This window comes from Amblyomma americanum, chromosome 1, assembly GCF_052857255.1.
Source record: "Amblyomma americanum isolate KBUSLIRL-KWMA chromosome 1, ASM5285725v1, whole genome shotgun sequence".
Lineage (NCBI taxonomy): Eukaryota > Metazoa > Arthropoda > Arachnida > Ixodida > Ixodidae > Amblyomma > Amblyomma americanum.
Window position 1 is genome coordinate 447,073,708 of NC_135497.1, and position 14,101 is coordinate 447,087,808.

Sequence of the window (14,101 nt, forward strand, 5' to 3'; positions counted from 1 at the left end):
AGCAGTTCTGCTTCATCCCTTGGGCAGCAATTGAGTTCATGCAAAACATACATCTGAACACACTTATCACTGGGCCCACAACTTAGTCTCCAAGCACATCTCCCATTCTTAAGCAGTACTGCCTGAATTGGCAGACAACTATGCATTGATTTCTAGCACATCACATACGAGTACCCGCCCTTGCTGATCTCGCCATTCCACTAGCACACAACATTGTCAAGAGGCTGCTCAGTCATGTACTGTGCAGTTCCCAAGCAGAGTACACACAAGTAGGGGTTAAACACACAAGGCGATGTCTCCACTACTATTGATGCATTGTTAAACATGAGATTCCTCGATTACTGTGCAATTATGCACCTGTCATAATACCTTCTTACCCGTTTATGTTGCCATGTACAATGCAAACATATTACAGGTAACTAACAATCCCTGTCGAGTGCACGTTTACCTCAACCATTTCCACGCATCCTCACGATGACATTACAGTCGAGCCCACATATAACGGCCCAACTTAAGACGAACTTTCACTTATAACGAACGAGACCTGCGCGACCGTCAAAATATTCATTGCTTCAATGGCACACAATCACACGTATAACGAACGTCATTAAGCCCTGTTGATTGGTTACAGCGAACGGACGGCGTAAAACCGGCACCGCGATGCGCGATAACCTGCCTCAGACCCCTTTGTGCGTCCGGCACGCGGCATGTTTTCCCCAGACTCAACGCAGGCCAACTGCGTGCCCTGTTTCGCGCCGCTCACGAGCGAGCTACGCTTCCCCGCTGACGTGCCTTCCACATCGCCCTCCCGCTTCTCCTCGCAACTCCGCTCCCCTCCCCTCATCTCTTGCAAATCCGTGCATGGCGTCCGCGATCAACCGCGCCGCCGCCGGTGCCGATCGCGGAGGCCACCCTCCGTGAAGCAGGCCTTCCGTGGGATCCAAGAGGTGGCTGCACTGACGCTCACGAACGCCCCTCATTGGTCTCTCCGCTGGCGCTGTGCGTCTGTATCTTTAGCTTGATTGGCTTAATTGCCGCCTGTGTACGTCGGTTGCACGTCTACTCATCGCGCGCTTTTGTCACTCTTGTTGCGGTGTAGACGTTTCGTTGGCTTCGTTCAAATCTCGGGCCCTGGTCGTAATTCGGGATGGCGGACGGGAACACCGGACCCATTTCCATTGTATTCAGCGGTAGAGATGATGAAAGCGGCCTGGGCAGAGGTGACGGCCACTGGCGAGCGAACTGCTTCCGCAAGGCCGGCTTCGTCGACAGTGTCTGATGTTGAGCCTGATGCTTCGGAAGAAAACCAGCGCATCGCCGACGCCGGCATGAGGGGTCATGAAATTGGACGGAATGATTTTATTTCTTTCTATGATAAAGCCGACACCGCGGAACCATGCACGGACGAAGGCATCGTTTCTGAAGTGCGGGACGAGAGTGACGCGGAGGAATCAGATGAGGATGAAACTACGGAGCCAGCACCCATAAGCGCGCCTGTAGCAGTGAGCTATATAGAGAGCCTCAGACAAGCTGTCTGAGGCTCTCTATGTAGCTCGTCTATGCTGGTGACGTCGGCGATAGCACGCTTCTGCTTTAAATAAACTGGAAACCTCCCTCATCGGATCTGCGCTGCAGAAGCATACTCCCATCACGAACTTTTTCAGAAAGAAAAAAAAATTGTTTTGACAAGCAGCTGTCTTTAAAGCTGTGGTCCACTTAGTACGAACTTCGGGATATAACGAACGGACGCCGCGTGACGCTCATATCCGTTATAACCGGGCTCGACTGTACACATAAGGCTGCCATCTTTTCATGCGCAATTAGCTACCTTAGCACATGCGTATCGCGTGCTTAAAAACACAGTCTTGAAACACTGCACTGCAAAGTTCACTTTGCGGTGCACACTCGGCTGTACCTTTTCTATGTGCCTCACTTCTGAGGAAGCCCAGCACCAGGCCAGCAGATACTGGTACATTAAAAGCTGGGATGCTTAAAAGGCTGGCATTATACCAAAGTCAAACTAATGAAAGTGATGAACAAAACTATCACACTTGGCATTGGGGTAATGGAAGAAAACTGGACACAAGTTTTTGCTTATGAAAAAAAAAAATTGACGTCTGTTCCCTGCCTTCCAGTTGTACGTGTAGTCCGAATTCCACCTTTGCATGCTTTGAAGAGCATTGTCGTTTCCAAAACAGAAGAACACAAACACAAAATTCAATGTTTACATCTGCGATGACGATGGTCACGTTTCTTCCCATGCATCACCCAGGTATCCATGCATGGCGCAATTATAAATGGTCATGCATGTGGATTCACTTCTTTAGACTCATAACATGTGAATTAGGCAACATTCTTTAACCAAAATTTGTGGACAGTTGCAAAAGGTGTTAAAATCATGAACATGAAACCAAAAATTCCATTATGGATGCATCCCGTATTAGATTTATCTCGTTCGTTAAAGGCTGCCAGATAGACCTACAGCTGGTACGTAGTACCATTGTTCCACTAGTTAGGACTGGAAGCCGCTGGCTCACATTGAAATGTATAGTCAGGGACAAAAGTCTCTGGACCACGTGTACCTCAAACGAAGCCAGTAACTGCTATTACCTGGCGGCTGGAGACCACACTTGTGGAGGTGAAAGTCAGAATTTTGTTCTTTCATCTCATCAAGTGTGGTCTGCAGCCACCGGCTAATAGTAGAGCTATCGGCTTCGTTTGAGGAACACGTGGTCCAGAGACTTCAGTCCCCGACTGTACATGACAGTCGTTCTCTTTTAACATTACACTCCATTTTGGCAGTGAAAAAAGCTTACTGCAGTGAATGGGTAACACTGTTTGACAACATTCCACTTTGCTCAAAAAAAGCGTGGAATGCTCACGCAATAAATGAAAATAAGTACGAGTTGTTAGAAATCAGTGGGCCTGCACCTTGCTCATTTGCCAAGTGTTTTGGCATGTGATTAGATTGTGCAATGCCTCTGTGTGTAGCACTTTTGATGCAACACACATACACTTGAAACACTCGTTTGCATTTTCACTGGCTTGTGAGCCACTGTCTGCCTTTGACCAAGTACTGCTCCGTGCATCTCATCTGGCTACTCACCAACTAAAAATGGCCATGATTTACACACGAGACGAGAAGCAAATGGGCCAGTTGCATGGGGCACTCTGTGCTATGTCCTGTGTGCACGGACTGCCTTGTCACACATTCAATTTTAATTTAAAAGCATTTCTTATCTCATGAGTGGCGTGTACAGGACCTGTCAGCAGAGCATGTCGGCAGAGTGTGTCATGAGAGCGTGTCTGCAAAGAAATGACCATTCGAAAAAAAATTCGCTGGCATTGTGGTTTGAACCCAGGCCCTCTGTGTGCCAGGCGGGTATGCAACGCATATGCCACGAAGGGTCGTTGGTTAAAACGTGTCAGAGGGGCATGAGGTGAACGCACTGTGGTGCGTACCACGGTAAAGTTGCCTGGGGGAGATGTGCACTGATGTTAGACACCAATGACTTGCAAAAAAATGTTACTGACGTCATCCAAGGGTCACGTGTTAAGTGTCACCTGACAGCACAGACTTGGAAAAAAAAGAAAAAGTTACTCACATTCAAACGAAAATGCTTCTGCATTTCTCCAATGTAGCAGACTACAGTGCTGTCGAATTTTTTTTTCTTTTTAAATTTCATAACAGATTACTGAAAGGGGGCACATAAATTTTAAGGGAATGCTGCCAGATTAAGTTATGGTTAGGTGCAGGACATATCTATATTCACAAGACAAAATCCCTCCACTTAGCGATGTAACATAACTTTAGCAAGAAAACGCCTCTTGCACACCACTACAAAGGTGGATCGCATAGCAAGGGCAGAACTTGCACATCACATTATGAAATATGATCTAGACAAGTGACACGTTTGCAAACACTGGTGGCGCTGCGGTTGGCAGCGACACTGAGCATAGGCAAAAACGTAACATGTCTGCACTCCACCCAGCCTTGTGTCCTTCGAAACCAACTCGCATATGTAAACATATTAAAGCGTGCGCGTCACTTGGGGTTAGAAACATTTTTGCTGAAGCCCGGAGAGCAATTCTGCATTTTTTCAACCTGTTCGCCAGAAGGTATTACCAGACAGAACGCTGAACCGGCTTCCTTCACCGCTACTAGTTGGCAGCAAGTTACAGTGCAGCTATGGCAGGCGACTACATTGACCGGTCTAATGAAACCGAGCAAGCACAAGGTACAGCAGGAAATTAATGGTTTACAGTTCTCAACTTCTGGTCAGGTACAGCACACCCGATTGCTAGAGCAAGAAGCAGGACAACTCGATGCATAACGTGCAGCAGCTTTTTCACGTAATGAAACTTGTGATGCGCGATCGTGTTTTCTCAGAGCTAGTTCACTCCTGTTCTTTGGAACATTGTCGAGCGAGCAGCGAACTTAAATGCTTTATTTTGCTTGATGAAACAGAAATTTGTGGCAGGATTCGAAGTCTCGTTCCATCAGTAATGCTTGCAAGGATGCTCTCTTTTTGCTATGTTGGCTCTGAGCTGCAAAAGCGCATACATGATGTTTTCCTTGAGCTTCAACGAAATACGCATTCACTCGGCTGAGCTAAATAAGTCATTCTGCCTGTAATTTTAAAATTTGCACTGAAGTACATGCCTTCCAGTGGCTTTTGGTGTGGTATTTGCTGTGTTCGCCAGGTTCTGACTAGCCTGCAAGGACAAAATTCAGATAATGCGGGAAATAACACTGCGTGACTTTGCTGAACATCCTAGCGTTGTTTAACCGCTTTCTAGGACCAGTGTTGAAATGGAACACTAGTTTGCGAAAATGAGACTAGAGAAAATAACTAGGCTTACGTTTATGGGGCCTTAACGTCCCAAGGCGAACTCGGGCTATGAGGGACGCCGTAGTGAAGGGCTCCGGAAATTTCAACCACCTGGGGTTCTTTAACATGCACTGACATCACACAGTACACGGGCCTCTAGAATTTCGCCTGCATCTTTTGGGTCAGCAGCTGAGCGCTGTAACCACTGAGCCACCGTGGAGGCCTAGAGGGAAAACTATGCATTGTATGTATTCCACCAGAGTACGGCACGTGCTTCGTCAAAGGTCGCACTTAGTGGCATACTGTGAATGCTGAAGGCAACTGGCAGCAGCTGTTTAGTCTTTTTTGCAAGAAGAGATGCTCGGCTCGTATAGTCTCTGTGGCTGGCGTCTGAAAACGGCCCCCTGTGTTCAGTTTACGATCTCACGCAAACGGGACATTGAGTCTAAACTTTTCTTGCCGAAAAAATGACAGAATGCGTACGAGTTGCAGGTGCATACTGAATGCCACGTGGCTGAAGAGCAACCATGTGGATTAAGAGCTGAAAACTAAATGATCAGATTTTGATACAGAAATGCAATGCTAGCCCTGAAGCCAAATCGTCACTGAACTTGTCCCTCTCCGAAGCCATTGCCCATCGCTTTTAACCCTACCAAACTGCAATAAACTTAGGCCACTTCCTTTCATGCAATGCGGCTTAGCCAACTGTACCACAATTTGTTGGCATGTCACGAGAATTATGTTCAAAAACATGCAAGTGTTGCACAGTGAATGCAGACAGTCCTGGCTTTTGCCTACACAAGGAAAGTCACTGGTGATGCCAGGGCTGCTGCATCTCTGTGATGTCACGGTGTGAAGCTTGTCTATAGACAGTTCAGCTGCCATATACCATATATATTTGTGTAATGAACCCACTTGTTTTCCAGAAAAGTTCAATTTGGGGGGAGGGTTCATTACGAGGGAAAAAAGTTTCAACAGATTTTTTTGGGAGAGATGAAATTTCATGTGTTCATCCATCCGTCCGTCCGTCTGCCCGCTTGTCCGTCCGTCCATCTGTCATCAACAAAAGCACGCGGTCAGACGTGTTCGTGTCGATGGCGTTTAGCATTGTTCACTTCAAAAGGTGTTTGCTGTATCACAGCGCGATCCAATGATTTTGTGATAGCTGGCAGCACCGGCAAATCGCAGCGATACAAAGCGAACATGGTGAACACTGGCCCCCAAGGTCAGGTGCGCATTATTTACATGAGGTTGAAATAAACACGTAGGATGGTGAAGGGTTACGCATTTTAGCTCCCGACCTCAAGCTCGCCAAATTGCTTGGGGCTCTGAAGGTCCTGCTTCCTTCATAGCATTCAGTGTAGAGGATTCACACTGTTACGCTCTTCTTCGATGCTCGAGTGCTCGCCGGCTTTCTAAGCACATAAGTGCAGCCGGGCACTTATATGCTTATATGAGCTCTCATCAAAACATAAACACACTGTAATGTTATCAGCGCGCAGAATCTTGGCGCGCTGCCAAGGTGTGCGCTGCGGATGGTGCGAAAACTGAGAAATGTGGTACGAAAAGCTAACTGTTCAAAAAAAAATAAATTTTCACACACAAAAGTGAGGGAGGGGTGGTGGGATCATTTTGAGAGTGGGTTCACTATGTGAGTATATACGGTAAACTCAGGTCAAGAGTCAACCCCACTTTTGAGCAGAAAAAAGAAAAAAAAACGTTTGCAGCTAAATGCAGTTCCCCGAAAAGAAACTAGCCCCACTGTAAACAAAATTTCACAAGCAGCTACTAGATGGTACTAGCTGCTTTTCAGCCTCCTATCATCATCATCAACATTATTGTGAGATCATGTGGTGCTATGGTTAGTCTCAATTGCATGTTTCTTGTGACAGCTTGCAATCGTTGGTGCTAAGCCCCCATTTTTCTTTGTGTGATGTGTGCAGCAGCGTGCAGTGCGTGTCTGCAGTTGTGTGCTCTGTCATTCAGCAGACTTCAACCTGTGCAGATGGCTGATGGATCAGTCAGAACTTGAATTCACACACTGCGACCTTCATGCTGAAGCTTGTCGGCTGCACCCAAGGTCGGGATCGAACCCACGTCTTTCGGGTCAGAAGTCAAGCACCATAACCACTGAGCCCCCGCGGCGGCAGAACTCGCTAGGACCAACACAGCGTGACAGGTATTCCGTGTGAAGCAGTGCAAGGTTCCCAAACTTGAAAGTGAAGTTGTGGATTGCATCAGTGATACCAGAAGAAATGGCTGTGTGGTGTCAAGAGGAATGACCCTGGTGAAAGTCATCATCACTTGCCCACATGGGCATTCCACTTATGGACTCTCAACACGGGCCGTCCAACCAGGTTTGGATATTTCAAATAAACAAGTGCACAGATCGAGCCACATCGTGCACCAACAGTGATTTTTGGGCACGGATCCCAGAGGCTACGTGCTACACCGCTATACACTTCAAAATGGCGGCAACCAACCCTTCTTGGTGTGGATGTCATGAGTTAGAATATAGTGATAAGACAATTTTTGAATTCAATTTTCTCAGGCATAAGTAGTTGTTTTTTGCTGCTGGGCAAACATCAGCATAGTCAGAAAGAGTCAGAGAATCAAATTTTACTAAGAACAATAATTGTATGGCATTGTCCTCAGTGTCGCTTTATAAGGCCAAGTTCTGACGCTGCTATTCCAAGTGAATGGCTACAGGTGTTCACAAGAGGACTTCAATTGGATGGCTGAAGTGCGCATCGCTGCAACAGTTTGTTTAAAGGTCTTGAGTGTGAGTGATGTTTAGTGCCTTGTGACACCATTGTGAAAAGTGTTAAAGTAACTCGCATGTTGAAATGCATGAATGGTAAAGAAGACGACTATCTCCTAGGGGCCATTGATGAAGTGAGCTTATTAGGTAACAGCAAGAGTGAAAGTGACCAGGAGAGTGTGTGATCAGCTACCAGTGGTTGTATTATTCTGTAGAATAGCTGCAGCAACAGCATCAGGTTTCCACATGTAGCCATAGGCACGACCCTTGTAAAAGGCCACCAGGTCACTGTTGTGAAAAAAAAAAAAAAAGAGTGCAGCTCTTACACATGTAAATACGATATATTCTGCTTGTGAGCGATCTTCAAGTTGCCACGTGCAAGTTCCAGTTCAAACAGGACATGTAGCAAAGACTATTTCAGGAAGGGCGGGCTAGAGCAATGCTTCGAAGACAACGAAGGCCTGGGCAGTGGTTCGATGGCAAAAGAAGTGTAGTCAAGAATAATCGAGCCACACCTAGGGAACAATAATGTCATGACGTAGCTTGTTGGTATTTTTCTGCTGTGGCCTGTGACGTTTTGTGCACACATGCTCTTATTAAGTGCTCTTTTGCTTTGCCAATCGAACCTGTGTATGTTGTCATGAACAGCCGAGTGGCCAGCGAGTCATTAGGGACCACCTATTTGGATATTTCGGCGCTCATTTCCCCACAGCAAGCAACGAAGTGATGCAGCAGTCAGGATGTAGGCCTAACTCATGCCGATGGAAGGCAGCGGTGTGTTTTGTGCGAGTGAGTGGTTATGAAGTGAAGAAACAACAAGGGATATCTGCTCTGGTGCATTACACGCTTCTCTGATGAGGACACACTTCCTGGGCAAGTACTGTATACGCTGTACCGACTGTGAGGAGAAACAGGCTGCCCACGCCAATCTGCCCTTCGGCCATGTAACTGAAAGGAATGTTCGAAAAGAAGTTTCTCGGCGAATTGTTGGGGTGTGAATGGTGTTACATGCGTTCTCCGGTAACGTATAGTGTGGGCAGTGCTTGCATCTTTGAAACCGCCCCGGGATATTTTTCAACCATGCAACAAGACGGAACACTGCCCGCCGCGTTTGCCCATTCACTCTGTTAGATATTCGCACGTTGCGTTGGAATATGCGAAACTCAAGAGTATAATTTTGCCCTGTGTGAGAAACACGTAAATAAAGTTTGCTGCTGCAATAACTGAGAACGAGAATGCTATAATGTTAAGCAGTGAGAAGTTTGTTTATAATCTGGTGTGCAGGTGCCTCTCTCTGATCCTGTGTGCTTGTGTCCTGCCCGTTCTTCGCAAAGTGCGTGTCTGCATAAGCGATAGCTTCCATGTTGGTCCTGAAAAATGCTTCTACCTGCCTTCTAATGAGACTTCTATTTGTCATGCACCTAGCTAGTTGCACAGCCCTTCATGCTTACTATGATGTATCCGTCCTTTTTGAGAAAGGCTTTGCCTTCTGAATCACAAAGAAACATGGCAAGACACTGTCAATCCTAAATGATATATGCCATGTCACTGTGTTGTGTTTGAAAGAGAAGACATGCACGAACTGATTCTTAGCTTCAGATTTTGCACCATAAGGGGCTCCGAAAGGTAGAGTTCATGAGCACAGATGATTAGATGGGCCGGTACGACCCAACTTTATAAAAGATGCCAACAGCAAAGTGTGCGATTGCATAAAAAAGTAGTTCAAATACTCTGGCTACTTAGTGAGAACAGTTGGTTGGTATTGATATAAAAGCTACAAAGCCTTCCAATTAGACTGTGTGCACTTATGTCCACAGAAACAAACTTGCTTTATTGCCTCATTTTAGAAAAAGAAGCTCAATTGATGCAGTGCAAATGCGTGCAGGCACATAACCTGGAAAGCTCAGCTATGGCTTTGTGCATATCAATATAATTGTGTGAAAAGTAAAAAAAAAATCCCAGCTATGCAGCTCAGGAATTTCCTTTGAAATTTAATTTAAAGTTTGCTTTCTGTGATCCTTCTTTCCGCTATCCCCTAGGCAGCCTCACTTCATGATAAGTCATAGGTAATGCCATTAATCGCCAAATTCCCCCAAAAATGTATCAAAATCGGCAAAATTTTGATATTTTTGGCGAAAATGACTTGTCAGCCTTAAAATGCCTGCTAAAGGCACGAAATGTGTTTCATGGACAGCTACTGTCCATGAAACATTGGTGAATTGCAACCACTGGTGAACTGCAACCAATGCAATTGCAAACCGTAACTCGTCTTTGGCAGGGGGAGCAACACAACATTGGGCTGGACGAGCACGACTCCTCATGGATGATACTGGTACAATCTCCCATGATGAGTACAGCACGGGGTTGGTGGCTAAAGAGGTATCCAGGAGAACTCCATGCAATATTTGGGAAAAGATGTATATATTGCTAAGAAAATGGCATTTAAAAGTTTTCCTGCCATTCGATTCAAATATGTGACTTCTACACTGAAAAGGACTGATCATTTTGAACTGAGTGGCGGTGTAGCATGGCCTCTACGATCTGCGCAGTGTTATTAGTGCAAGCAATTTATTTGTGAATAGGCCTGTAATAGTGATGTGTTCACTTTTTTCCTCTTCTAGTAAAGAAAAGGTCAGTTTTCAGCGAAAGTATTGTCTGTCTATTGATACAGGCCAACTTTAATTTGTCCTCACAGTATGCCTAAACTGGATGCTAGCGTCGAGTGACTTGTCAAGTGTCTCGCATGCACTGAACAAAAAGTGAATCAACGCTCGATCAGGGTGGCAAGTAGAACTGAGCACTTCTGGTGTACTGAACATGCAAAGAGTTGGCTCGCATGAAATGGTGTCATGTGCCATTGCAAAAGTGCCACCTAGATATGCAAAGCTACTAATGTAATCTGAAAAGGCACCACATCACCCGTTTTGTTGACATGAAGGCATGCACTGGAACGGTCACCAGTTGGGGGCACGCAGTTCCATTTCCTCCCAGCATGGCTAGATGGCACTAGGATGTAGCCTGACTGCTGCTTGCACGCTCCATCTATTTCTGCGCTTGGCTGCAGTAAGCTGAGTGATGTAGGCATATCGCAGTACTTGGCAGAGGGGCTTATTTGGTCTGCGATAACATCCCGACCATCGTCAGCCCAGTTATGCCCACTGCAGGGAAAAGGACTCCACCATATAGTTCCAATTAATCCTGTCCTGTGCCAACTCTGGCCACCTCACCCCCACGTAAACTTCCGAATCTCATCACTGTGACCATGAAGTAAACCAGAAGCTTGCTCATCAACACAACAGGAGGAGTGTCTTGTACTAGGTTGCGACTCTGGCTCAACATGAGGTGTTTTCAATCACTGCAAGATGAACAACTCCTCAGGTACACCCAGGGTCTTGTGACAAAGTTGAAATGAGTGGAACCCTGTTTTTCAGCTTGTTTGCCATGGGCACTGTGTGTGGGCACAAGGGGGAGGCCCACCCCTTATGCCAGACACACAAGGCCCCCGAGTGCCCCTCGAGCCTAGTGCACACACCTGCAGGACGACAATGAAGAAGAGCAGGCCGCAGGCGGGTACGACGTGGAAGCGTGCCAGCACGGCGATGGAGCCCCCCAGCTGGCCTACCAGGTTGACCAGCACGAAGAGGGATGCCAGGAACCAGCCACAGCCCCACGAGTGGTTCATGTAGTCCCGCTGGTCCCCCCACTGGTACCACATGCGGCAGCCGTCCTCCAGGAACGTGCTCACCAGGCAGAAGCGGCCCAGGTGGGGCAGGACATGCTTTCCGCGCCTTAGAACCTGCGTGCGGTTGGCCTTTGAGCACCGGTGTCAACTAGGCAGCCAACAAGAGAGTCACTGTACTCTCCACATGCAGAAGAGTGCAAACTCCACATCTTCACATGGCCCCGCCTGGGCAACTGATGTTAAATAAATTTCCACAGGGGCAGAACAATCACCTTGAAAAACTAGCTGAGATGCAACTGCAGACGCCATTTTGGTTAACAGCAGCTAATGTGTCCAGTCATGGACAGCTATTGATGAGCAAAGCAGTTAGCCACAATGGTTGTGGACTCTACAAGGAGATAAGTAAAGCAAACCAAGCTCTTTCATGTTGCCAAAATGCAGCAGACCAGACATTTGCAGCAGATGCACACAAGTAAAAACAGGCCATTGAACAGGAGCGGGAGCTGTGTTCCCTTCACAACCAACACCTTTGGGCCCAAGTGATGATGTTCCATCGCCCACCAAAAGCATTGCCTTAGTGCTTGGCACATAACAACCCCCCACTCCCCAAACACACACAGAGATGTTGCTTTATGCACAACGCATGTGTCCATGGCAGCCTGAATAGGATAGCATGTCTGCAACATTACAACTGAAACTGCTTGTGCGCATAAGAACTTGGTATAGTATCAAGTGTGACATGAATAAATTCTCCGAGGGCCGTCAAAGGCAAATGGAAGCCAGAATCGCCACACTGTTTCCAGGTGTGTGTGGGCAGTTTACACAGGCCAGGATGTCAGAGCACCATAGCTTTGCTGATCGCTAGTAAACTTTCAACTAATGAATTGGCACTGCATTGAGTTTAGCCATGACTTATGGAACGGCAGGCTGGATCTTGCTAGATAAGCAGTTTCCTGTTGTGCTGCAATATGAATGAATGTCATGGCAAATTTTTGCCCAGCACTTGCTCTCCATGTGGACTTTTATGCAAAGCACAAGCACTTCATTATCCTGTTTGCGGGTGGTCACGTGTGGCTTTCTGGCGTCTAGCATTTGTAATCCTCAAAACCATTTTAAGGAGTTCAAAATGTGGCTTCCCTTTCTGTTATCATGAATGCTCAAGTGGCACTCTTGTGGATGATATTCTCGAGAACGACCAGCGCTGTCCCAGCTTCCATGCCCTAATGTAGTGCTTCTGTTTCTACTCAATACGAGACAGTTTGTGGCAACTATGACCCATCTACCCCCAGAGGCAAAAGTTACTTTTCTGCAAGGAGACCACAAAGGTGGAATGATGACAGCCCTCTTGGGGATTTTTGTAAAGTTGTGTATCATGCCTCCGAAGAATTGATATGGAGTCAATAAGAGCGGGCCATTTCTTGCTGAGTCCAACTTTCAAAAAGGCAATGTCTACATCTTTTGTTGTGGTGAGGGCTTCAGAGAAGACTGCGAAGGGCTGTTTGGCGTCAGTAGGCTTTTTGCCTGATTTGTACGCAGCAGTCAAGTTGAAGTCATTGTGCCAGAGTTTCCAGCATGCTTAGTAGCCAAATGGACCTTTCAGGGCAGTAGGTGAAGAGAAGAAGTTTAGACTTCTCCTAATCTGAAAGAGCAGCCATACAAATACTAATGGAACTTGATGACTGCCCACAACATTGCAGAGAAGCCACAATTCAGTCTTGTTATAAGCTTGGACTTTCAAACTCTAATTGTATACTGATTCACTTGCAACAACCTGTCCATGACTTGTGTATGTTACACAAGGAGATGTGCAAACAAACAAACAAAAAACAGGCTTCTCCAGACCTGGCAATGGTTCTTTGTTTCCTTTACTGCAAGTAAACTAAGTTAAAGGCCAACTACGGCAGTTTTTTGAGCATTTTGAGCTGATAATTACATCTCATTTCTTAGAGTACCCTCACTCCAGTATAAAAAAAACATTTTTCAAAATAGAAAGTAGAAGTATTTAAAAAGATCATAAACCAGGAAACTGAAACCAAAACCGGGTTTTGACCAAATGATGACACCACAATGGACCATCCTACAACGTCATGGATACTGTCACAAAACCTATCGTGTGCATGTAGATTGACTAAATTGGCGACTGTAAGCGAGAGCTTGGGTCCTAATTTGTGTGAAATGACCAGAAGCTGGTTCGAAATTTTGTCTTTCAGCAAACACAGAGTGAACATCAGTGGACATGCATCCAGCGATGTCACACACGCAAATCTGCACGTAGAAATCTCCCCAACTGAGGCCATGAAATGAGACATTTTAAAATTCATTTGCGCAGCAGCAAAATACCACTCTGCTGCAAAACTTGGCCCACAGGATTAGAAAACTGTGGAGAATGTACCGCGAAAGTTTCAGTAAAATCAAAGGAGGTAGAGAAAATGCCACAGCTGCCCTTTTAAAGATTTGTTGAAAAGCTGCCGCGGTGGCTGAGTGGTTATGGCGCTCGGCTGCTGGCCCGAAAGACGCGGGTTCGATCCCGGCCGCGGTGGTTGAATTTCGATGGAGGTGAAATTCTAGAGGCCCGTGTGCTGTGCGATGTCAGTGCAAGTTAAAGAACCCCAGGTGGTCGAAATTCCCGGAGCCCTTCACTATGGCGTCTCTCATAGCCTGAGTCGTTTTGGGACGTTAAACCCCCATAAACCAAACCAAACCAAAGATTTGTTGAAACTGTTTCGTCATAGCAACAGACCCACCTTAGCATGCTTGAGTGGCAGAAACCTGCTCAGAGATAACGTAAAAACCGATAACATATCAGTGGAGCCCCTACCACCATAT

The 14,101-nt window shown here is 46.4% G+C and overlaps 1 protein-coding gene across 1 annotated transcript in view; it reads right to left on the reverse strand.

Annotated features, from left to right (window-relative positions):
- The window catches only part of Surf4 (Surfeit locus protein 4), a 33,493-nt gene that overhangs the window by 17,518 nt on the left and 1,874 nt on the right, over positions 1-14,101 (reverse strand). Inside the window, exon 2 of the mRNA XM_077650590.1 lies at positions 11,126-11,389. Coding sequence (XP_077506716.1) covers positions 11,126-11,389 — 264 coding nt within the window. The remainder of the gene's footprint in view (positions 1-11,125; positions 11,390-14,101) is intronic.